Genomic DNA, 26,365 nt, shown 5'->3' with positions numbered 1-26,365 from the left:
TATGCCAGCCCATTTGGAAAACTCCACAGTGGCCACAGGACTGGAAAGGTAAGTTTTCATTCCAATCCCAAAGAAGGGCAATGGCAAAGAATGCTCAAACTACAGCACAATTGCACTCATTTCACATGTTAGCAAGGTAATGCTCAAAATCCTTCAAGCTAGGCTTCAGCAGTACATGAAACAAGAACTTCCAGATGTTCAAGCTGGATTTAGAAAAGGCAGAGGAATCAGAGAACAAATTGCCAACATCTTTTAGATCATAGAAAAACAAAGCAATTCCAGAAAAAATCATTGACTATGCTAAAGCCTTTGACTGTGTAGATCACTAAAAACTGTGGAAAATTCTAAAGATGGTAATACCAGACCACCTTACCTGCCTCCTGAGAAACCTGTATGCAAGTCAAGAAGCAACAGTTAGAACCAGACATAGAACAACAGACTGTTTCAAAATTGGGAAAGGAGTATGCCAAGGTTGTATATTGTCACCCTGCTTATTTAACTTAAAGATTGTATACATCATGTGAAATGCATGGCTGGATGAAACTCAAGCTGGAATGAAGATTGCTGAGAAATATATCAATAACCTCAGATATGCAGATAACATCACTCTAATGGCAGAAAGCAAAGAGAAACTAAAAAGCCTCCTGATGAAGGTGAAAGAGGAGAGTGAAAAAGCTGGCTTAAAGCTCAGTATTCAAAAAACTAAGATCATGGCATCCTAAAGAAGGCTGAGCGCTGAAGAACTGATGTTTTCGAACTGTGGTGTTGGAGAACTCTTGAGAGTCCCTTGAACTGCAAGGAGATCAAACCAGTCAATCCTAAAGGAAATCAACCCTGATTATTCACTGGAAGCACTGGTGCTAAAGGTGAAGCTCCAGTGCTTTGGCCACCTGATGTGAAGAGCCAACTCATCAGAAAAGACCCTGATGCTGGGAAAGATTGAGGACAAGAGGAGAAGGCGGCAGCAGAGGATGAGATGGTTGGATGGCATCATTGACTCAATGGACATGAGTGTGAGCAAACTCCGGGAGAGAGTGAAGGACAGGGAAGCCTGGCATGCTGCAGTCCATGGCACTCAAAGAATTGGACACAACTGAGCAATTGAACAACAACAATTATAATGATAATAATTATGAATACTTCTCAATCACCAAGGCCTGTCATTGCATTTACATAATTTTCTTGTATAATTTTCAGAGCTACTCTTAAGCAGTAGGTGCCATTATTATATTGATCTTTTACTTAGGAAATAGATTGAGAGAGAGATCTGTGACTTATTCAAGGTCACACAATAAGTGAAGTAAATTGGGTGGTCTTAAGTGCCTGCATCCTAAACATCCAACTATACAGATGTCATGAAAGGTTACTACTGACTGACTCATGGCTTTGGCTAGTTTTTCCTGGGTTTCCCTGATTTTCTATCACTAAGATTTTAAGTGAAATCTGTTATTTTCTGAACAAGACCTATTTTGGTCACCTCACTTCCACCCATGCTCAGAGTATTCAACACATTTTCTGACTATTACTTCAGGAACAGAGAGAGAGGTTTCCATAACAAGTCTTTTGGGGCCTGAAGATTGGTAAAATCCAAACAAAATTCAAGGACAAAAAATTACAAATTTTCGTATTATGACAAAGAGTTAAAAACTTTAAATCAAAATTATTCTAGTAGAAATATGGGCAGACCGTATGATTCACAAAAGAAGAAATCTAAGTAGGCAATCAGGTGAAAAATGAAAATCACTAGGAAGCAACGATACAAAAGAAAACATGCAATATCATTTTCTAGCAATTGAGAAAATCCTGAAAAATTATATCCAGTACTTATGAGGAAGTATAAATTGATGTATAATGGTAGAGATATTTGGCAATATGTAATTCTAAAAAACATAAAAAAAGGACCACACTTTTACCTAGTAGTATCATTTCTAGGAACTGAAGGAAACAGATATGAAAAAGATTTTTATAAGACTGTGCATCATCCATGAAAAGAAAATACAGAGACGATCTAAATGTAGGATGGGTTACTATAAAACTCCTAGAGGAAAACACAGACAGAACAATCTGACATAAGTTGCAGCAAGATGTTTTTGCATCGGTCTCCTAGAGAAAGGAAATGAAGTAAACAAGTGGGACTTAATTAGAAATTACTGCATCAGTTCAGTTCACTTTAGTTGCTCAGTCATGTCTGATTCTTTGAGACCCCATGAAACACAGCACACCAGGCCTCCCTGTCCATCACCAACTCCTGGAGTTCACCCAAACCAATATCCATTGAGTTGGTGATGCCATCCAGCCATCTCATCCTCTGTCATCCTCTTCTCCTCCCGCCTTTGTTCTTTCCCAGCATCAGGGTCTTTTCCAATGAGTCAGCTCTTCACATCAGGTGGCCAAAGTATTGGAGTTTCAGCTTCAACATCAGTCCTTCCGAAGAACACCCAGGACTGATCTCCTTTAGGATGGACTGGTTGGATCTCCTCGCTGCCTCAAAAGTCTCTCCAAACCATAGTTCAAAAACATCAATTCTTCGGTGCTCAGCTTTAGTCCAACTCTCACATCCATACATGACTACTGGAAAAACCATAGCCTTGACTAGACGGACCTTTGTTGGCAAAGTAATGTCTTTGCTTTTTAATATACTATCTAGCTTGGTCCTTTTCTTCCAAGGAGCAAGCATCTTTCAATTTCATGGCTTCACTCACCATCTGCAGTGATTTTGGAGCCCCCCGAAATAAAGTCTCTCACTGTTTCCACTGTTCCCCCATCTAAATGCCATGAAGTGATGGGACCAGATGCCATGATCTTAGTTTTCTAAATGTTGAGTTTTAAGCCAACTTTTTCACTCTTCTTTCTCACTTTCATCAAGTGGCTTTTTAGTTCTTCTTCACTTTATGCCATAAGGGTGATGTCATCTGCATATCTGAGGTTAATGATATTTCTCCTGGCAATCTTGATTCCAGCTTGTGCTTCTTCCAGCCCAGTGTTCCTAATGATGTACTCTGCATATAAGTTAAATAAGCAGGATGACAATATACAGCCTTGACATACTCCTTTCCTGATTTGGAACCAGTCTGTTGTTCCACATCCAGTTCTAACTGTTGCTTCCTGACCTGCGTACAGATCTCTCAGGAGGCAGGTCAGGTGGTCTGGTATTCCATCTCTTTAAGAATTTTCCACAGTTTGTTGTGATCCACACAGTCAAAGGCTTTGGCATAGTCATTAAAGCAGAAGTAGATGTTTTTCTGGAATTCTCTTGTTTTTTTTTTTATGATCCAGGGGATGTTGGCAATTTGATGTCTGGTTTCTCTGCCTTTTCTAAATCCAGCTTGAACATCTGGAAGTTCACGGTTCATGTACTATTGAAGCCTGGCTTGGAGAATTTTGAGCATTACTTTACTGGCATGTGAGAGGAGTGCAATTGTGTGGTAGTCTGAGCATTCTTTGGCATTGCTTTCTTTGGGATTGGAATGAAAACTGATCTTTTCCAGTCCTGTGGCCACTTCTGCATTTTCCAAATGTGATGCCATATTGAGTGCAGCACTTTCACAGCATCATCTTTTAGGATTTGAAATAGCTCAACTGGAATTCCATCACCTCCACTAGCTTTGTTTGTAGTGATGCTTCCTAAGGCCCACTTGCCTTCCCATTCCAGGATGTCTGACTCTAGATAAGTGATCACACCATCATGATTATCTGGATTGTGAAGATCTTTTTGTCCAGTTCTTCTGTGTATTCTTGCCACCTCTTCTTAATATCTTCTGCTTCTGTTAGGTCCCTACCATTTCTGTCCTTTATTGAGCCCATCTTTGCATGAAATGTTCCCTTGGAATCTCTAATTTTCTTGAAGAGATCTCTAGTCTTTCCCATTCTATTGTTTCGCTCTATTTCTTTGCACTGATCGCTGAGGAAGGCTTTCTTATCTCTCCTTGCTATTCTTTGGAACTCTGCATTCAAATGGGCATATCTTTCCTTTTCTCCTTTGCTTTTCACTTCTCTTCTTTTCACAGCTATTTGTAAGGCCTCCTCAGACAGCCATTTGGCCTTTTTGCATTTCTTTTTCTTGGGGATGGTTTTGATTACTGCCTCCTGTACAAAATTATGAACCTTCATCCATAGTTCTTCAGGAACTCTGTCTATCAGACCTAATCCCTTGAGTCTATTTGTCACTTCCACTGTTTAGTTGTAAGGGATTTGATTTAGGTCAAACCTGAATGGTCTAGTGGCTTTCCCTACTTTCTTCAATTTAAGTCTGAATTTGCAATAAGGAGTTCATGGTCTGAGCCACAGTCAGCTCCCAGTCTTGGCTTTGCTGACTGTATAGAGCTTCTCCAAATTTGGCTACAAAGAATACAATCAATCTGTTTTTGGTGTTGACCATCTGGTGATGTCCATGTGTAGAGTCTTCTCTTGTGTTGTTGAGAGAGGGTGTTTGCTATGACCAGTGCGTTCTCTTGTGAGAACTCTATGAGCATTTGCCCTGCTTCATTCTGTACTCCAAGGCCAAATTTGCCTGTTACTCCAGGTATTTTCTGACTTCCTACTTTTGCATTCTAGTCCCCTATAATGAAAAGGACATCTTTTTTGGGTGTTAGTTCTAGAAGGTCTTGTAGGTCTTCATAGAACCGTTCAACTTCAGCTTCTTCATCTTAATTGGTCAGGGCATAGACTTGTATTACTGTGATATTGAATGGTTTGCCTTGGAAATGAAAAGAGATCATTCTGTCATTTTTGAGATTGCATCCAAGTACTGCATTTTGAATTCTTGTTGACTATGATGGCTACTCCATTTCTTCTAAGGGATTCTTTTCCACAGTAGTATATATTATGGTCATCTGAGTTAAATTCACTCATTCCAGTCCATTTTATTTTGCTGATTCTTAAAATGTCACTGTTCATTCTTGCCATCTCTTGTTTGACCACTTCTAATATGCCATGATTCATGGACCTAACATTCCAGGTTGCTATGCAATATTGCTCTTTACAGCATCAGACTTTCTTTCATCACCAATCATATCCGCAACTGGGTGTTTTTGCTTTGGCTCCGTCTCTTCATTCTTTCTGGAGTTAGTTCTCCGCTAATCTCCAGTTGCATATTGGATACCTACCGACCTGGGGAGTTCATCTTTCAGTGTCCTATATTTTTGCCTTTTCATACTGTTTATGGGGTTCTCAAGGCAAGAATGCTGAAGTGGTTTACCATTCCCTTCTCCAGTGGACCACGTTTTGTCAGAACTCTCCACCATGATCCATCTCTCTTGGGTGGCCCTACATGGCATAACTCATAGTTTTCATTGAGTTAGACAAAGCTGTGGTCCATGTGATCAGATTAGTTAGTTTTCTGTGATTGTGGTTTTCAGTCTGTCTGCCCTCTGATGGAGAGGATAAGAGGCTTATGGAAGCTTCCTGACGGGAGAGACTGACTGAGGGGGAAACTGGGTCTTGTTCTGATGGGTTGGGCACACTCAGTAAATCTTTAATCCAATTTTCTATTGAAGGGTGGGGCTGTGTTCCCTCCCTGTTATTTGACCTGAGGCCAAACTACAGTGGAGGTACTGAAGATAATGGCGACCTCCTTCAGAAGGTCCCACAAATATATTGCTATACTCTGCTCCAAACCCTGCATCAGGCCTTCACTGACCCACACCTCTGCCAGAGACTCCTGGACACTCCCAGGCAAGGCTGCGTCAGTCTCTTGTGGGGTCACTGCTCCTTTCTCATGGGTCCTGTTGCACACAAGGTTCTGTTTGTGCCCTGCAAGAGTCTGTTTCCCCAATCCTTTGTAAGTTCTGGTGGCTCTATGGTGGGTTAATGGTGACCTCCTTCAACAGGGCTTATGCCATACCCAGCTCTACTGCACCCAGAGCCCCTGGCCCTGCAGCAGTCCACTGCTGACCCGTACCTCCTCAGGAGACACCCAAAAACTTCTGCATAGCAAACCATAAACAGAAAGACAACCTATGGAATAGGAGAAAATAGTTGCAAATGATGGATCTGACAAGGTATTAATTTCAAAAATATAAAAAGCTCAGTATCAAAAAACAAACAAATGAAAAACAAACAAGCAAAAAAACCCAAACAACCCAATTAAAAAATGGGCAGAAGATCTAAATAAACATTTCTCCAAAGAAGACATACAGATGGCCAAATGGCACATGAAAAGATACTCAACATCACATGCAAATGCTCAACACATTTGCATCTGAGAAATGAAGATCAAAATGACAATGAAGTGTCACTTCACACCAGTTAGAATGGCCATCATAAAATGTCTACCAATAATAAAGATTGGAGAGGTTGTAGAGAAAAAGTAACCCTCCTACGCTGTTGATGAGAATGTAAGTTGGTAGAGCCACTATGGAGAACAGTATGGAGATGCGTTAGAAAAACTAAAAGTAGAGTTGCCATTTGATCCTGCAATCCCACTCCAGGGTATATAACCCAAGAAAAGTCTAATTCAAAAAAACACATGCACCCCAAAGTTCATAGCATTACTATCTACAATAACCAAGACATGGAAACAACCTATAGAATATTAGTCATAAAAAAAGAATGAAATAATGCCATTTGCAGCAACAGGGATGGACCTAGAGATTATCACTCTAAGCAAAGTAAGCCAGACAAAGACACATGTCATGTGATATCACTTATACGTGGGATAAAAAGAATGGTACTTATTTACACAAAACAGAAATAGACCCAAAGACATAGAAAATAAACTTATAGCCACCAAAGGGAGAGGGATGGGGGAAGGATAAATTAGGAGTTTGGGATTGTCACATACACACTACTGCATATAAAATATAAAACAGATATTACATAGATATAATACATACAATAATATATATAAAATAGATAATCAACTGAGACCTACCGTATAGCACATGGGACTATATTCAATATTATTTATATATCTCTCTATAAGAGAAAAGAATTTGAAAAAGAAAAAATATGTACATATACATAAAACTGAATGTGCTGTACACCTGAAACTAACACAATAATGTAAATCAACTAGACCTCAATAAAAATGAATAAATAAGTAAAAGAAAACACAAGGAACAATCTCAGTTCTTCAATAGGGTGAGCTGTTCCTAACAAGAACATAGACTCTGGAGCCAGACCTCCCAAGTCACAGTCCAACTATGGTGTTCACTAACTGTAGGACCCTGGGCAGGCCAGGCACCCTGTCAGGGCCTCAGCTATCTTATCTGCAAAACAGGGGTAAGAGTAGAACCTATATCAGACTCTTTACAAAGCTTAAATACCTTTAATATATGTGAAGCACTTAGAACAGTGCTTAGCACACAGTAAGCTTTATACAATTATTACCTCATTGTTTTTCATTACTGTAATCCATTTAAAAACTTTAATGCCATGGAAAATGTGCATACATAATTGTAAGTAAAAACTAGAAAAGCATGTATTTCCTTTATGATCTCTGTTTTCTAAGTTTGTATATGATGCAAAAGAACACATATATACATTTAAAGGAAGTTGGGGGAGATGTCCTATGTCTTCCCAGTTTTCAAAAGGAGAAAAATCATGTCTTTCAAAAACGAAACTGTCAAAAGTAAGTGAATAAGTTATACAGATTGAGGAGTTCAATTCAGAGCGGGTTTTTTTTGTTTTGAGAAACTTATAATAAATTAGTATATTAGAACATTAGAGGACACCTTCCCATCCTGTGGTATTATTACCATATCCAACCAGTCTGTCTCCCTGAAAACAGTTTAGTCTTGCTACCCTTATCCATACGTGTCTCTGTGTGTGTGCGCTTACACAGTGTTAATAAAGGCGTATGTACACTCACCCACAAGCAAACATACAAAGAAAATTGGACAGAGGAATTAATGGGTAACTTTCATTTTCTCTTTTACACTTTATTATCCAGATCTATTTTCTGTATCTATTTAATGAAGATAAATAAACCTAAAATAGTTTTTTTTTCCAAAGAGTAATAAATTTCAGCACTTACGCTGGTCCATAGTTGCATATAAAATGTGCTCCATTGAGAAGAACTTCAAAGCCAGAAACTTGAGGACAAAAGTGTACAGCACAGCCAACTTTGTAACTATCTGCCCAGACAACCTGAAAGAAAACATGGACTGATATGAAGAAGAGAGACAAGCAGATGAACACCTCAATATGATTCAGTTCAGTTTAGTTCAGTCGCTCAGTCGTGTCTGACTCTTTGCGACCCCATGAATCACAGCACGCCAGGCCTCCCTGTCCATCACCAACTCCTGGAGTTCACTCAAACTCATGTCCATCGAGTCGGTGATGCCATCCAGCTATCTCATTCTCTGTCGTCCCCTTCTTCTCCCGCCCCCCATCCCTCCCAGCATCAGAGTCTTTTCTAGTGAGTCAACTCGTCGCATGAGGTGGCCAAAGAATTGGAGTTTCAGCTTTAGCTTTAGCATAAGTCCTTCCAATGAACACCCAGGACTGATCTCCTTTAGGATGGACTGGTTGGATCTCCTTGCAGTACAAGGGACTCTCAAGAGTCTTCTCCAACACCACAGTTTCAAAGAATCAGTTCTTTGGTGATCAGCTTTCTTCACAGTCCAACTCTCACATCCATACATGACCACTGGAAAGTGTGATTAGACCTTCTGAAACGTGGTGAGGTACATTGACTCTAGTGAGATAAAGCAGTTCCTACCAGGGAAGTGTTATGCAGTCAGAATTTGGTTGGAGACAAATCATGTGTGTGTGTGTGTGTGTGTGCATGTATGCATGTGTGAAATAAACATATAAACAGTGAGACATTTGACAGCTAGTGCAATGAGGAAATAAAGCAGGATAACAGGGTAGAGTGTGACTGCTGGGGAGGAAGGGGCTTCCACTGCAGGGAAGCTGTCTCTGGAGTGTGGAGGAGGCCTTTGAGCTGAGGCCTGAGTGGGGAAGAGGCAGCACAGGAGAACTAAAGGCTGGAGGAGGAGCAGACCGTGCAGCGGGAACCCTGGGGGCAGAGGCCCTGGGACCGAGCCTGCTGGCATGCAAGGGGCAGGCCGTGAGGTCAGAGACAGCGGCAGCGCCTGGGGAGTCTTGCAGTGGAGCGAGGGACAGCCCTCTACCAAGTCTCAGGAGGGCCCGCTGGCTGTTTCATGCTAAAGGGACTGAGAAGAGCAAGGGTGAAAGGAGCAGGGGGTTTGGCAGGCTGCGTCACCGGCCCTGGAGAGAGCAGCTGGTGACTCGCACTCGGCTGCTGGTAGTGGGGTTTCCTGGAATTTAGCGGGTTCACCAAGTGGTGCTAGTGGTAAAGGACCTACTGCCAACGCAAGGAGATGGTTGGATCCCTGGGTCGGAAAGATCCCCTGGATGAGGACACAGCAGGCAACCCATTCCAGTATTTTTGCCTGGAAAATCCCCATAGACAGAGAAGCCTGGCAGTCCACAGGGCCACAGAGTCGGTCACGACTGATGCTTGCTTAGCACAACACACCACACAAGCTTCATCTTCCAGGCAAAGCTGAAAGGATTTGCTTTTGCACTGAGAGCGGGGTAAGAGCGGAAGACAAAAATCAAGTTAATGTTTGGGTCTAGACAACATTTACCAAGAGGAGGGAAACTAGTGGAGGAAGAGGTAGGTAGGAACAGGGACAAGGGGTGTGTTCAACTCCTGTTGCTGCTGCGATGCCCATCAGATGATCAGGGGTATACACGTAAGTGAGAGAACGCGAGAAAGAAGGAAAGAGAGAAAAGCAGTGGCCTAGGAGGGAGACCTTTATCGAGCCCATCTTTGCATGAAATGTTCCCTTGGTATCTCTAATTTTCTTGAAGAGATCTCTAGTCTTTCCTATTCTGTTGTTTTCCTCTATTTCTTTGCATTGATCGCTGAGGAAGGCTTTCTTGTCTCTCCTTGCTATTCTTTGAAACTCTGCATTCAGATGCTTATATCTTTCCTTTTCTCCTTTGCTTTTCACTTCTCTTCTTTTCACAGCTATTTGTAAGGCCTCCTCAGACAGCCATTTTGCTTTTTTGCATTTCTTTTCCATGGGGATGGTCTTGGTCCCTGTCTCCTGTACAATGTCACGAACCTCCGTCCAGAGTTCATCAGGCACTCTATCAATCAGATCTAATCCCTTAAATCTATTTCTCACTTCCACTGTATAATCATAACAGAAGCAGAACATATTAAGAAGAGGTGTCAAGAATACACAGAAGAACTGTACAAAAAAATCTTCACGACCAAGATAATCACGATGGCATGATCACTCACCTAGAGCCAGACATCTTGGAATGTGAAGTCAAGTGGGCCTTACAAAGCATCACTACGAACAAAGCTAGTGGAGGTGATGGAATACCAGTTGAGCTATTTCGAATCCTGAAAGATGACGCTGTGAAAGTGCTGCACAATATGCCAACAAATTTGGAAAACTCAGCAGTGGCCACAGGACTGGAAAAGGTCAGTCTTCATTCCAATCCCAAAGAAAGGCAATGCCAAAGAATGCTCAAACTACCGCACAACTGCACTCATCTCACACGCTAGTAAAGTCATGCTCAAAATTCTCCAAGCCAGGCTTCAGCAATATGTGAACCATGAACTCCCAGATGTTCAAGCAGGTTTTAGGAAAGGCAGAGGCACCAGAGATCAAATTGCCAACATCCGCTGGATCATGGAGAAAGCAAGAGAGTTCCAGAAAAACATCTATTTCTGCTTCATTGACTATGCCAAAGCCTTTGACTGTGTGGATCACAATAAACTGTGGAACATTCTGAAAGAGATGAGAATACCAGACCACCTGACCTGCCTCCTGAGAAACCTGTATGCAGGTCAGGAAGCAACAGTTAGAACTGGACATGGAACAACAGACTAGTTCCAAATAGGAAAAAGAGTACATCAAGGTTGTATATTGTCACCCTGCTTATTTAACTTATATGCAGAGTACATGATGAGGAACGCTGGGCTGGAAGAAGCACAAGCTGGAATCAAGATTGCCGGGAGAAATATCAATAACCTCAGATATGCAGATGACACCACCCTTATGGCAGAAAGTGAAGAGGAATTCAAAAGCCTCTTGGTGAAAGTGAAAGAGGAGAGTAAAAAGATTGACTTGAAGCTCAACATTCAGAAAACAAAGATCATGGCATCTAGTCCCATCACTTCATGGGAAATAGATGGGAAAACAGTGGAAACAGTGTCAGACTTTATTTTTTTTTGGGCTCCAAAATCACTGCGGATGCTGATTGCAGCTATGAAATTAAAAGATGCTTACTCCTTGGAAGGAAAATTATGACCAGCCTAGATAGCATATTAAAAAGCAGAGACATTACTTTGCCAACCAAGGTCCGTCTAGTCAAAGCTATAGTTTTTCCAGTGGCCATGTATGGATGTGAGAGTTGGACTGTGAAGAAAGCTGATCGCCGAAGAATTGATGCTTTTGAACTGTGGTGCTGGAGAAGACTCTTGCAAGTCCCTTGTACTGCAAGGAGATCCAACCAGTCCATTCTAAAGGAGAGATCAGTCCTGGGTGTTCATTGGAGCTGAAGCTCCAATCTCCTCACGGGAAGAATTGACTCATTGGAAAAGACTCTGATGCTGGGAGGGATTGGGGGTGGGAGGAGAAGGGAACGACAGAGAATGAGATGGCTGGATGGCATCACTGACTCGATGGAGGTGAGTTGGAGTGAACTCCGGGAGTTGGTGATGGACAGGGAGGCCTGGCATGCTGTGATTCATGGGGTCGCAAAGAGTCGGACACGACTTAGCGACTGAACTGAACTGAACTGTGCCAAATGTGTTTCACTTATAACGAGACTAGTGCAATCAGAATCTTTTTACAACTGAAATATATTGAGACTTTTTTCTATGAACATTTTGCTCTTTAAAAACACCTACTGACTTTCCTGGTGGCCTAGTGGCTAAGTTTCCATGCTCCCAACATAGGAGGTTGGGGTCCTGCTCTCTGGTCAGAGAACTAGACCCTACATGCCACAACTAAGTTCACATGCTGCAATGAAGATAGAATGTCCTGCGTGCTGCAACTAAAACCCAGCACAGCCAAATAAATATTGAAATAAAAAATAAAAACATCTACTGTTCCACCTTAACTGGCTAGTTAGAAATGTTTTTGCTCTCAGACATTATTTCCCTGATAGCTCAGCTGGTAAAGAATCTGCCTGCAATGCAAGAGACCCTGGTTTGATTCTTGTCTGAGGAAGATCCTCTAGAGAAGGGATAGGCTACCCACTCCAGTATTTTGGGGCTTCCCTTTGTGGCTCAGCTGGTAAAGAATCTGCCTGGAATGTGGGAGACCTGGGTTCGATCCCTGGGTTGGGAAGATCCCCTGGAGAAGGGAAAGGCTACCCACTCCAGTATTCTGGCCTGGAGAATTCCATGGACTGTATAGTCCATGAGGTCAGAAAGAGTCAGACACAACTGAGTCACTTTCATTTTCACCATTTCAACAGTTTTTTCCTACATTAAAATCAGTCATTCATAGGTTCACTGCCTTTAGTTATTCGACAAGGACTGGCAGGAAATAAAAGTAAATAAACAAGATGTGGCCAGTATATGAAGGCAGTATATTAAAAAGACTGTAGAATACGCTTCCTAGGGATTTGTTTCTATCATGCTGCAAATGTGAGTTAGGATTAGGAAACCAAAAACAGCTTGAATTAAAAAGGAAATTTCACTGAGAGACTCTGAGACTTATACTGTAGATTTGTGGGCAGGATTGCTGCATGATTGTCTGTACAAGTTTTTATGTTGGTCTTTCCATTGAGGCTGGGACTGTGGGGTGTTTTCTTCCTCTTTACATCATAGATATTTAGTCAATGTTTGAAAGACTAAAAGGATACAGAAGAGCCAGTTCTTGGTGATGTTTCTGTCTGAGAGGCTTACTTTTCCTAATTTTATAGTCCAAGAACAGCTGCCTCAAATTTCCTAGAGGACTTGATCATGTGCGCTCGGCTGTTCAGTCGTGTCTGACTCTTTGAGACCCCATGGACTACATGCAGTCCATCAGGCTCCCGTATCCATGGAAATTTTCGAGGCAAGAAAACTAGAGCTGGTTGCCATTTCCTCCTCCAGTTGGTCTTCCCGGCCCAAGGATCGAATCCACATCTGTTGTATTTCCAGCATTGGCAAGCAGATTCTTTTACCACTGCGCCACCTTGGCCTGGAAATAAATCTACTCACTCATAAGGCCCTTTGATTGTTCACAATGGAACAAAGTACCACGGGCAGAAGGTTGTTATCAGAATTAATCAAAGGCTGTCCAGGTTGGTGGGCCTCACATTTAATGTCTGTCCATGTCATACGCTCTTCAAGCACCGTTTCCTCTATACTGAACTCTGTTCCATTTATTTATTTTTGAAGTAAGCCTGTCACCCCTCCTCTCTCATATTTATAGGGACACTGCTGCTGCTGCTAAGTCGTTCAGTCGTGTCTGACTCTGTGTGACTCCATAGACAGCCTCCCACCAGGCTCCCCCGTCCCTGGGATTCTCCAGGCAAGAACACCGGAGTGGGTTGCCATTTCCTTCTCCAATGCATGAAAGTGAAAAGTGAAAGTGAAGTCGCTCAGTTGCGTCTGACTCTTCGTGACCCCATGGACTGCAGCCTACCAGGCTCCTACATCCATGGGATTTTCCAGGCAAGAGTACTGGAGTGGGGTGCCATTGTTTTCTCCAATAGGAACACTAGTATACTCTATTTTCTTCACACCAGATTCCAGTTTTCCCCTCACCCATGAGATGACCGTTTCTAGAGAATATAAGTCAGATACTTACCTGAGTGTAATGGCCACAAACTTTGCTGCATTTCTGAGTCTTGAAGTCATAGTATTTAACTTCATCGTACCAGGCTGTGATGGCTGAAGACACAGAAAACCTGGATAGAGACCCTGTCCAGAGGTTTTCTCCCAGTGAAGTGAAATTTGGGTGCAGCTTGTAGGGTGGTTTCAACTGTTTGTTGTGTGCAAACTCACAATGGCTTGCCCATGCTTTTGCAATCTGAGCTAGTAGTGGGTCCCATGTCTGCAGAAATAAATAGGAAACAGTAAGAGGGTCAAGGCTGCATCTCATTATACAACACTGTAACCGGACTGAACTGAACTGAACTGAACTGAACCGGAGTGAGCAAAGTGGGAATTTGCGTGGGCGGCGAGGTGCCACATCAGGAAAGGAGAAGGACCATAGAGACGGAGTTTCTCCACTTGTGGAGGATCACATTATAGTCTTTAAGTTTTCACTAGGGTTCGTGGGAGACATGATAACCTGGTATCAAGGAATTTAGAATCAAAGAGAGTAACACAGACCAACATTTCACTGAAGGCCAATTATGTTGCAAAATAACACATGCTGTTTTCACATATTTTCTGCAATTTTCATTCCCCAAATAGCCCCTCTACTAACAGGCTCCAAGAGGTTAAAAATCAGGCCAAAAACCACAGACCTAGGATTTAAACTCAAGCCTGATTAAAATCCTCGCCTTTCCCTTGGATCCCCTGCTGCCCTCCTGAGAAATCAGTAATCTGCCAGCAATAACAAAAAAAGTTGAACAATGAAACAACAAGACCTCACAAAAATTAACAGACCAAAAAAAAAAAAAAAGAGACAGAGAGAGAACTAAATGCCACCTGAAACCTGAGGAAAGGAGGTGCCCTTTAGTTATGTTATGCTTAGTTGTGTTATGCCCAATAGTTATGTTGCTTTGAAAAATGTGAGTATTCGCTGGGACCTTACTATTGACTTTCAAAATAGTACCATTTATAAAAACTGTTTTAAAACAATTATTTTAATTCATATGGTTATATTATTAAAATGATACACCTAATTTCGATGCTGGGAAAGGTTGGGGGCAGGAGGAGAAGGGGACGACGGAGAATGAGGTGGCTGGATGGCATCACCGACTCTGTGGACATGAGTTTGAGTGTACTCCGGGAGTTGGTGATAGACAGGGAGGCCTGGCGTGGCGGTGAGTTGGACACGACTGAGCGACTGAACTGAACTGAACTGAACTGAATTTCTATGTCTCATTGAAAACCTCTGAAAAATATTATTTTTGGAGTGGTTTGTTAGATTTTATAAGTTAAATAGTTCACTGGATGTTATGTTAGCATTAATTAATTAAAAAAAATAATATCTGGCTTTGCTTGCTGACTATTTTGTAAAAACTATATTCAATATTTAGTCCTGTCACCTAACCGTTTCCTTATTTATATATATATATATAAAAAGGAAGTGCCGTTAAAAGAGAAGTAAAACATACTGACTGAGCTCGCTTCTAATAAGAATTGAGTAGGCAGAGTAAAACTGGGTTTGCTTTGATCACAGGTGGTGAAATTACTGCACACTTTCTTCACAAAAGAAAATGATCACAGGGTTACCAAGGATTCACCACCCAAATCAATCCATATCCCTTGTTTTTGACTGACTTCTGCCACGAACACGGAAGTTTTCTTACCATGTACAGCATGTCACTGGCTGCTGGACTCACTGCTGATCGGAACTTGTTGTGCATTTGAACACAGTCTTTGATAAAATCTTCGTTTTTGATATCTGGCAAAGTATTTGCTGGAGAGGAAGAACTGGAGACCACGGAGAGCATCCAAGCTGTCACAGCAAATGTGACTCGCATGCTCAGACTGTCTGGCATGGTGCTCCAGGGGCTGGAATCCAGAAGCACCATAGGTTCTGAGGGTGTGTGAGTCAGCTTCACAAAGCACAGCCGACTTCAGCTTTGAGAAAACGGAAAGCAAAATATGAGTTCATCACAAGTTTGAAGAAGAGGATTTCTCCATATATGGTTTGTGGCTCATTTTGTGCCCTTAACCCTGTCTTTTCGGTGATTCTCAGTGACAGAGCACCTATTGCAACCTGAATTTTGACGAGGCTACACCAGACTTTCATTTGAGTTGGGGGATGTTTCCAAAGGAAATTCTGGAATCTCCAGAAATGATAGTCTCAATTTTTAAAGAGGTTCTGGTGGTGAAATAAAAACATATCTCTTATTTCATTAAATGTCTTGCAAAATACTTAAAAACATTTTTTTTTTGGAGTCAAATCAGCACACTGTGGTTAGAATGTCTGGTAAACATCATCACTGGATCTAGAATTCATTCACAGTGGTGCATGTGATGGGATTGAGTTGACTTTGTCGATCCCCGCCCCCACCAAATGAAAAAAAGTTATGTAAATTTTTAGAGGCAGCAGGCTACTACAGCTGCCAATGGATTCCTACTTTTGCATCCCTTGCTAAACCTCTGTATGCTCCTCCCCCAGATAACAGTCCAGAGCCTATTTTCTGGCCCTTTGAAGGCAATAATCTCCTTTGAAACTTCAGCATTAGCTTTGTCCATGCTCTAAATTCCTGGCTTACCTTATTTTGACAATCCTGTTCACCTAACTGCTGGCCCAAAAGTTCATTCAGGTTTTGCTGCAAAATATTACGGAAAAACCAAACAAACTTCTTGGCCAATCCAATATACTGTCATGAAAATAGTGGGACTGCTGCTGGCATGCTAGGACAACGTTTGTCTCTCAGACACATCCTAAATTGTTTCTCATGCAATCAGGTCCTGTGGCATCAAGTGTGCCCTGCTGCTTACATGCAGTGGCTGCAGCCGCTTGATTGTTAAAGCCAGTACGCATATGCTAGGCTCCCCGCTTCATCTCCGTGCTCCCCAGGTGGAGTCAGCTAGTCTCCAAGTGCACAGGATGCAGCACCTCTCCACGTGATGACAGATCGCTCAGGAGCTGGATCTTTCGTCCTCTCACGTGGTTGCTAATACTTCTGAATTCAGCCACTTCCCTGCCCTTCCCTGATGATGCGGAGTCCTGCTCTACCCCACGTGATTGCTCTGCAGCTGCAGAAATGGTCTCAAAGCCACAAGTTGCTCTCCCAGACACCCCTTTAGATAACCCAGACTGACTTCTATTTTGTGATGGTGGCTGGCAGTGGGATTTCTGGGGAAACATATTAGTTGGTGATGCCACAGCTTCCCCTCTGAGACTCCTGAGGCTTCCTGTTTAGCCACAGTAACAATTGGCCCAGGCTGCTGAACTCATAGCTCTTCTGGAGCTTGTACCCGAGCAGAAGGGGAAATGGCCGCTATTCACAGACTTCAGACGTGCTTTTGGACAAGTCATCCTCTGGGCACATTTGGAAATCCAATGAATTCTTAACCTCTGTAGCTAAACTCCTACTGGTAATGGCCATATGATGGCTTCCTTATTACAAGATATCATCTCCCTTCTAAAACTGCTACTGTTCGTAGTTCAGCTCATATCAAGGAAGTGCTATATCTTTAGAAAATGATCAGGCTAAAGGGACTCCTAAACATCAAGGTCCAAATGGACACCCTCATTCCTTCTCTACCCAATTTTAAAAATATTTTATTTTTAATTTTATATTGGAGTAATAACTGATTAACTATCAATGTTGTGATAATTTCAGGTGGACAGCAAAGGGACTTGACCATTTAAATCACATAGAACAATTGAAGTCGTTACTTCAGATATGGGGTATGTGTGCTCAGTCGCTCAGTTGTGTCCAACTCTTTGCAACCCCATGGACTGTTACCACCAAGTTAAGCTGTCCATGGAATTTTCCAGGCAAGAATACTGGAGTGGGTTGCCATTTCCTCCTCCAGGGGATCTTCCTGACCCAGCGATAGAACCCTTGTCTCCTGCAAGTCTCCTACGTTGGCAGGCAGATGCTTTACCACTGAGCCATGGGGGAAGCCCTGGCCGTGGATCCATTCTCCCCAAACCCCCCTCCCATCCAGGCTGCCACGTAACATTGAGCAGAGTTCCTTATGCTGCAGAGGAGGACCTTGCTGGTTACCCATTTCAAATACAGCAGTGTGTACATGTCCATCCCAAACTCCCTAATTGTCCCTCCCCCAACAACTACCATAGGTTCATTGCTTTTATTCTTTTATTTTTTCACAGTAGCAAGTGAATAGGATTTATATTAGAGAAAAGTACAAAGCTCTCAGCATGATACTGAGAGGGTGTGAAATGTCCTCATTTGCTTTTATTCTTGACTGATATTATCAACCATTAGGCAAATGTCCCACAATCTGAAAAAGACAAATGAACACAAAAGGGTGCCAAAAAATTACCAGATGGCTACATCAGGCCAAATGGATGTTCTGTAACCTCCTTTCCTTTAATCTTTTGATGGATATCCCATCAAGTGAGATAAATGTGCAGATGGGGGAGAGATAAGGAATGAGAAAGTTGGTTTTGCCTTGGCAGCCATAAAATTTCTGACCAAATTATTTCTCTGTGCACTCCTTGTAAACCTCCCCACACTTCTGAGAAATTCCTGGGATACCCCAGGAAATCCTCCAAGGCCACTTCCCCTTTGGGACACTCCAAATGAATTTTATGGGTTTCCCCCAGCTTTAGGCTAATCTCACTATTTTGCTGCTGTCTGCATGTTTCAGGGATGGACTGAACCCTATTTGACTTATACGTGGTAAAGACATTCATAACTGAGGCTATTCCTCACTGTGGCATTCCTTTATGGATTAAATCATATCAAGGAGCTAATTTTACAAACATAAACCATTTGCTTGCAAAAACTCTGGGGTGCTCTTTAAAATTTCATGCTCCATATCATCCTTAGTCATCAAGGAGAGTGGAATGTAAAAATCTCGACAAGAAAAAAACTTTAGGAAAGTTCCAGCAACTGGACTTTAATGGCCAGAATCTGTGCTGAGGGCCCTTTTAAAGAGCCAGAATACTCCGAATAGGGCACATGGACTGAACCCTTTTGAAATGGCCTCTGGATACCCAGTGTCAATTGGCATCTCTAAACCTTCCACTTCTGGGTTAAGAGAAGATGATGGGAACTTAAGTGAACAATCTGATGTTATGATTAGCTGTGTTCAAGAATGAGTGTACTTGAAACATAGAGCCAACAGGTCACAGGGCTTGACCTCTGCCAAACGACAAGCCTCACTCTTCTTTCAACCAGGAGCCCGAGTGTACATCAAGGTCTTTAGAAGAAAACACGTGGTGTTACCTCCATGGGAAGGACCTCATGAGGTACTAAGAACCACCTACACTGCTCCCCAAAGGAACGCCCTCCTAGATGCATATAAACCAGGCCAAAACAGGCCCAGAACATCCCTCTCAAGACACCTGGGGGAGGTAGATACTCCAGGTCACTTTAAGGATCTCCAGGGCCAATTCCCAGGTCCCAGAAGTAGCCAGCATCATGAAGTGGACAGCTTTTCCCAAGGTCACACATCAAGAAACCTCACTTTCATTTATTTCCCCATCCCTGCTTTTAAGACTCCCTGTATACACACACTAAAAAGAAAAAATTACAGAAAAGCACCTTTTCTTATTAATGGATCCTTTCTCCACATGTACTCAGCGTTTATTGGAAGCCTGGCTGGAGAACACTTTCCTCTTTCTATCCTATTTGTCCGCTAAGTCTCCACTGTGAGCTCATTTTCAACTTGTGTCTTGCTCTTACTAACCCTCTCATAAGGGGGTAAACCTGATGCCAACTTCCCAAACCCTGGCCACGTGAACTAATCAGTCTATTGATTATGTCAACACCTAGAGAGTGCAAAAGAGCCTCCCCCAGGCTTTGTTCCTACTAATGTGAACACAAAGCGGGCCAAGCAGAGAAGGGGGTGAGTGGCCGGGGACGATGCCCACAAGAAAACCACTGCTCTGCCTCTCTTCAGTGAGTCATTTGGGCCCCAGAAACACTCTGTAGAAGCCCAAAGACTGCCCCTTACCCAGGTAAAGATAATAGGTGAGAAGCTTTCCATTTGCTTTGAAAACAAACATGACACTGCCTCTTTCCTGGGTAACTTACCAGGACAAAATCACAAAACAAATTCTGTGGTTTGATTCCACAGGTGTAATCTTTGAGTCTCTTAAGGAAATGAACCAGAGGGATGGGATGGGGAGGGAGGTGGGAGGGGGTTTCAAGATGGGGAACATATGTACACCCGGGGCAGATTCATGTCAATGTATGGCAAAACCAATACAATAATGTAAAGTAATTCGCCTCCAATTAAAATAAATAAATTTTAAAAAAAGGCATGCATGAGCGGGAAGTTCTTTGAACATTATCAGATGGCGATACATTGGAGGGATATTCTGAAATTAGTGAATCAGCATGGATGGTAGTTTTCTTCTGAAGGATATTTCTTTGTGTCAAAATTGTGATTTCCAGTCAGTTGATCTAGATGGAAAATTGTGTATCTATTCAGATAATTTTGACATGTGATTGTGATTATATAGCTCAAATGTAGAAAATTACAGACTGTCAATTTTGTACTACTACTTTATTGAGGTTTTCTCAGCAAGGATTTTTACTGTAGCTTCTGATTGATGGAAGACACAATGAACCTTAAGTTTATAGTTTTTTTTAAAAAAAGGAAATTGTAAATGACTCTAGCATCTCCCTTTTGGGCACAAATGTCTGTCAAATCACCACATGTTCTGGACGTCTCAAGTCACCTGCTGAACTTCACTGGTAGTACAGGGCTAAGACTGCACTCTCAGTGCAGGTGGACTGGGGTCGGGAACTAGATCCCACACGCCACAAAAGATCTTGCATTCTGCAAGGAAGATAGAAGATCTTTTGTGTCACAACTAAGACCCAGCACAGCCAAAAAAAAGACCCATGTAGACTTAGGGATACTGCGGCCATCCCTGTGATCAGGCTGCCCCAAACCATAAACTATGTTTGGGTGGATCAAAAATCTAAACTTACTTGGTTAGGTGACAAATAAGCTTTATAGTTGCCAAAACCAAACTATGGACCTCTTACATCAGTTATTTTTTTCTCGGTTTCTCTCTCACAGACTGACAGGAGCACATGGAGAAGGGAGGTGTTTGGACACTATGGCACCACGTGAAATGGTCGCCCACTCCCAGCAACACAAGAGAGGACTCTACATATAGACAGCACCAGATGGTCAGCACCGAATCAGATTGATTATATTCTTGGCAACTGATGATGGAGATTATTGTAATATTGAATGGTTTTCCTTGGAAATGAACAGAAATCATTCTGTCATTTTTAAGATTACATCCAAGTACTGCATTTCGGACTCTTCTGTTGACCATGATGGCTACTCCATTTCTTCTAAGGGATTCCTGCCCACAGTAGTAGATATAATGGTCATCTGAGATAAATTCACCCATTCCAGTCCATTTTAGTTCACTGATTCCTAGAATGTCGACGTTCACTCTTGTCATCTCCTGTTTGACCACTTCCAATTTGCCTTGATTCATGGACCAAAACGGACGGGTCTTGGTGGAGCGGTCTGACAGAATGTGGTCCACTGGAGGAGGGAATGGCAAACCACTTCAGTATACTTGCTTGAGAATCCCATGAACAGTATCAAAAGGCAAAATGATAGAATATTGAATGAGGAATTCCCCTGGTAGGTAGATGCCCAGTATGCTACTGGAGATCAGTGGAGAAATAACTCCAGAAAGAAAGAAGGGATAGAGCCAAAGTGAAACAAATACCCAGTTGTGGATGTGACTGGTGATAGAAGCAAGGTCCGATGCTGTAAAGAGCAATATTGCATAGGAACCTGGAATGTTAGGTCCATGAATCAAGGCAAATTGGAACTGGTCAAACAGGAGATGACAAGAGTGAACGTTGGCATTCTAGGAATCAGTGAACTAAAATGGACTGGAATGGGTGAATTTAACTCAGCTAGTGGAGGTGATGGAATTCCAATTGAGCTATTTCAAATCCTGAAAGATGATGCTGTGAAAGTGCTGCACTTAATATGCCAACAAATTTGGAAAACTCAGCAGTGGCCACAAGACTGGAAAAGGTCAGTCTTCATGCCAATCCCAAAGAAAGGCAATGCCAAAGAATGTTCAAACTACCACACAATTGCACTCATCTCACACGCTAGTAAAGTCATGCTCAAAATTCTCCAAGCCAGGCTTAAGCAACACGTGAACCGTGAACTTCCAGATGTTCAAGCTGGTTTTAGAAAAGGCAGAGGCACCAGAGATCAAATTGCCAACATCCGCTGGATCATGGAGAAAGCAAGAGAGTTCCAGAAAAACATCTATTTCTGCTTCATTGACTATGCCAAAGCCTTTGACTGTGTGGATCACAATAAACTGTGGAACATTCTTCAAGAGATGAGAATACCAGACCACCTGACCTACCTCCTGAGAAACCTGTATGCAGGTCAGGAAGCAACAGTTAGAACTGGACATGAAACAACAGACTGATTCCAAATAGGAAAAGGAGTACGTCAAGGTTGTATATTGTCACCCTGCTTATTTAACTTACGTGCAGAGTACATGATGAGGAACGCTGGGCTGGAAGAAGCACAAGCTGGAATCAAGATTGCCGGGAGAAATATCAATAACCTCAGATATGCAGATGACACCACCCTTATGGCAGAAAGTGAGGAGGAACTCAAAAGCCTCTTGATGAAAGTGAAAGAGGAGAGTGAAAAGGTTGGCTTGAAGCTCAACATTCAGAAAACGAAGATCATGGCATCTGGTCCCATCACTTCATGGGAAATAGATGGGGAAACAGTGGAAACAGTATCAGAATTTAGGGCTCCAAAATCACTGTGGATGCTGATTGCAGCCGTGAAATTAAAAGATGCTTACTCCTTGGAAGGAAAGTTATGACCAACCTAGACAGCATATTAAAGAGCAGAGACATTACTTTGCCAACCAAGGTCCATCTAGTCAAGGCTATGGTTTTTCCCGTGGTCATGTATGGATGTGAGAGTTGGACTGTGAAGAAAGCTGATTGCCGAAGAATTGATGCTTTTGGACTGTGGTACTGAAGAAGACTCTTGAGAGTCCCTTGGACTGCAAGGAGATCCAACCAGTCCATTCTAAAGGAGATCAATCCTGGGTGTTCATTGGAAGGATTGATGCTAAAGCTGAAGCTCCAATACTTTGGCCACCTCATGCGACGAGTTGACTCACTGGAAAAGACTCTGATGCTAGGAGGGATTGGGGGTATGAGGAGATGGGGACAACAGAGAATGAGATGGCTGGATGGCATCACTGACTCGATGGACATGAGTTTGAGTGAACTCTGGGAGTTGGTGATGGACAGGGAGGCCTGGCGTGCTGTGATTCATGGGGTCACAAAGAGTCGGACACGACTGAGCGACTGAACTGAACTGAACTCAAGATGGAGAACCTCTATATAAGTCAGTGAAACAAGACTTGGAGCTTACTGTGGCTCAGATCATAAGCTCCTAATGCAAAATTCAGGCTTAACCTGAAGAAAGTAGGGGAAACAGCTAGACCACTCAGGTATGACCTAAATCAAATCCCTTATGATTATATGGTGGAGGTGATGAATAGATTCAAGGAATTAGATCTTATAGACACATTCAAAAAACTAAGATCATGGTATCTGGCCCCATCACTTCAGGGGAAATAGATGGGGAAACAATGGAAAGAGTGACAGACTTTATTTTCTTGAAATCCAAAATCACTGTGGATGGTGATTGCAGCCTTGAAATGAAAAGACGTTTGCTCCTTAGAAGAAAAGCTGTAATAAACCTAGATGGTGTATTAACAACCAGATGTCACTTTGCTGACAAAGGTCCATATAGGCAAAACTTTGGTTTTCCAGTCATTATGTATGGATGTGAGAGTTGGACCATAAGAAAGGCTGAGCACCGAAGAACTGATGCCTTTGAACTGTGGTGCTGGAGAAAACTCTTGAGAGTCCTTGGACTGCAAGATCAAACCAATCAATCCTGAAGGAAATCAGTCCTGAATATTCATTAGAATGCTGATGCTGAAGCTCCAATACTTTCGCCACCTGATGGAAAGAGCCAACTCATTGGAAAAGACCCTAATGCAGGGAAAGATTGAGGGCAGCAGGAGAATGGGGCAACAGAGGATGAGATGGTTGGATGGCATCATCAATTCAGTGAATACGAGTTTAAGTGAACTCAGAGTTTCCTGGTGGCTCAGCTAATAAAGAATCTGCCTGCAATGCAGGAGACCTGGGTTTGATTCCTGGGTTGGGAAGATCCACTGGAGAAGGTAACAGCTATTCTGGCCTGGAGAATTCCATGGACTAGAGTCCATGGGGTCACAAAGAGTCAGAGATGACTGAGCGACTCAGGTGAGCAAACTCTCTTGAGATAGTGAAGGACAGGGAAGCCTAGCGTGCTGCAGTCCATGGGGTTGCAGGGAGTCAGACATGACTGAGTGACTCAGGTGAGCAAACTCTCTTGAGATAGTGAAGGACGGGGAAGCCTAGTGTGCTGCAGTCCATGGGGTTGCAGGGAGTCAGACATGGCTCATTGACTGAACGACGATAACAACCACAACAGGCTAACCTCGTTTGTAAACCACTCTTGTCTTTTCAATGTGACAACCGGATGTGTAAGTGTTCCCACCTAAATGGTCAGGATGATGTGGGTTTCGATGCCAGGGTCCTTTCTGTGACCAAATATTGCACTGTAAATGCCAGCCAAATTATGAACATAAGTTACTTTGTTTATAAAGTTGTGCCAGATAAACACACTAGCTGGGAAATCACAGAGAATCTGCCGTGTGTCACAATTTCAGGGTCTTTTCAGCACTGAGGATCTTATTCCAAGCCTTAAAGACTGTAAATTGGAAAAAGCAATCTTAAAAATCTTTTCACAGTAATGGAAAAAGACTTCAATACTGCTATGCAAACCTTGAAAATACTACACTCAGAAGTTACTAGCTTAGCCTCTGTGGTGCTCTAAAATCATCATCCCCTAGATGCACTGATATTCAGTGAGGAGGACCTTGTGCAATCTCTGGTGAAAAATAGCGCTTTCTGTGAATCCAACAGGGCAAATAATATCTAATTTACATCTCCTAAAAGAAGTTTAACAGTTTTTCTGGACAAAGTCCTGTGAGTATTAATAGCTTCAGTAGCGAAGTCAGAGGTCTCCAGGCGGCAGGAGGAAATGAACTGTCTACAAGTGGTAGACGGTTTTTTCTTTTCTTTTCTAATCCTGCGTTGTCATGGCGATACCTGGTTCCACCTGAACCTAACTTTGTCTCAAACCTTGAGTTAACCACTGTGTTTTTTCTTATGGAAATGTTTTCTTAAGCTATATTAATGAACTATGTATTTGCTTGGGAACCTGCCTTTCTTCAAGATTCATGTCCGTTGTTTTGTGGCCAGGGATGACTCCCCTTGTGCCAGTGCTATCTCAAAATGCATGTAGGGGGTGAGGGGCCTGGTGCAACTCTCTTGGTTTTGAGGCATTTCTTTTCTCTAATTAGCAGCTTGCTAATAGGTATGTAACTCCTTGCTAAAAACTTTTGTCCCCTTCTGATGTCTATGTCAGAAGCTTTCTCTATCTCTTATATACTTTAAAAATACTTTATTACACAATAAGCTCTGAGAAATCAAGCCTTGTCTCTGGCACTGGATCGAATTTCTCTCCTCCAGAGGCCATGAATCCTGGCATTGCACATGGCTCATAGCAAAAACCTTTCAGTCCCAGGGTTGGGGAACTTATGTAACAGGATGTGGAGAAACGTTGCCTAGTTGGTTCTTTTCTGCTTGTTCATCTTCATTTTCTGTTTGTTTATCTTCAATTTTGCAATAAGGAGCTCATGATCTGAGCCACAGTCACAAAAACAAGACTGGGAGCTGACTGTGGCTCAGATCATGAATTCCTTACTGCAAAATTCAGACTTAAATTGAAGAAAGTAGGGAAAACCACTAGGTCATTCAGGTATGACATAAATTAAATCCTTTACAATTATACAGTGGAAGTGAGAAATAGATTCAAGGGATTAGATCTGATAGACAGAGTGTCTGAAGAACTATGGACAGAGATTCATAACACTGTATAGGAGGTGGGGACCAAAACCATCCTCAAGAAAAAGAAATGCAAAAAGGCAAAATGGTTGTCTGAGAGGCCTTACAAATAGCTGAGAAAAGAGAAGGAAATGCCAAAGAAAAAAGGAAAGCCATATCCATCTGAATTCAGAGTTCCAAAGAACAGCAAGGAGAGATAAAAAAGCTTTCTTAAGTGAACAATGCAAAGAAATAGAGGAAAATAATAGAATGGGAAAGACTAGAGAACTCATCAAGAAAATCAGAGATACCAAGGGAACATTTCTTGCAAAGATGGGCACAATAAAGGACAGAAATGGTATGGACCTAACAGAAGAAGAAGATATTAAGAAGAGGTAGCAAGAATACACAGAAGAACTGTACAGAAAAGATCTAAATGACCCAGATAACCACGATGGTGTGATCACTCACCTAGAGCCAGATATCCTAAAGCATGAAGTCCAGTGGGCTTTAGGATGCATTGCTGTGAACAATGCTAATGGAGGTGATGGAATTCCAGCTGAGCTATTTCAAATCCTAAAAGATGATGCTATGAAAGTACCACACTCAATATGCCAGCAAGTTTGGA

General features: G+C 42.3%; 1 protein-coding gene across 5 annotated transcripts in view; it reads right to left on the bottom strand.

Moving 5' to 3' along the window:
- Positions 1-26,365, bottom strand: part of GLIPR1 (GLI pathogenesis related 1) — a 63,663-nt gene that overhangs the window by 9,803 nt on the left and 27,495 nt on the right. For 3 of the 5 annotated variants that reach the window (XM_055395221.2, XM_055395222.2, XM_088836808.1), the window contains exons 2-4: positions 15,412-15,685; positions 13,737-13,982; positions 7,976-8,088 (exon numbers count right to left, since the gene is read on the bottom strand). In XM_055395221.2, the coding sequence (XP_055251196.1) occupies positions 7,976-8,088; positions 13,737-13,982; positions 15,412-15,636 (584 nt within the window). In that variant the 5' untranslated portion in view covers positions 15,637-15,685. Of the gene's footprint in view, positions 1-7,975; positions 8,089-13,736; positions 13,983-15,411; positions 15,686-16,555; positions 16,698-26,365 lie in introns of those variants that run through there. The other 2 variants (XM_088836807.1, XM_088836809.1) reach the window with 2 other exon arrangements.

Source organism: Moschus berezovskii, chromosome 6 (assembly GCF_049115385.1).
Source record: "Moschus berezovskii isolate FMDL1 chromosome 6, NW_MosBer_1.0, whole genome shotgun sequence".
In the NCBI taxonomy this organism is placed as follows: Eukaryota; Metazoa; Chordata; class Mammalia; order Artiodactyla; family Moschidae; genus Moschus; species Moschus berezovskii.
This window is presented reverse-complemented; position numbering and strand designations above follow the sequence as displayed.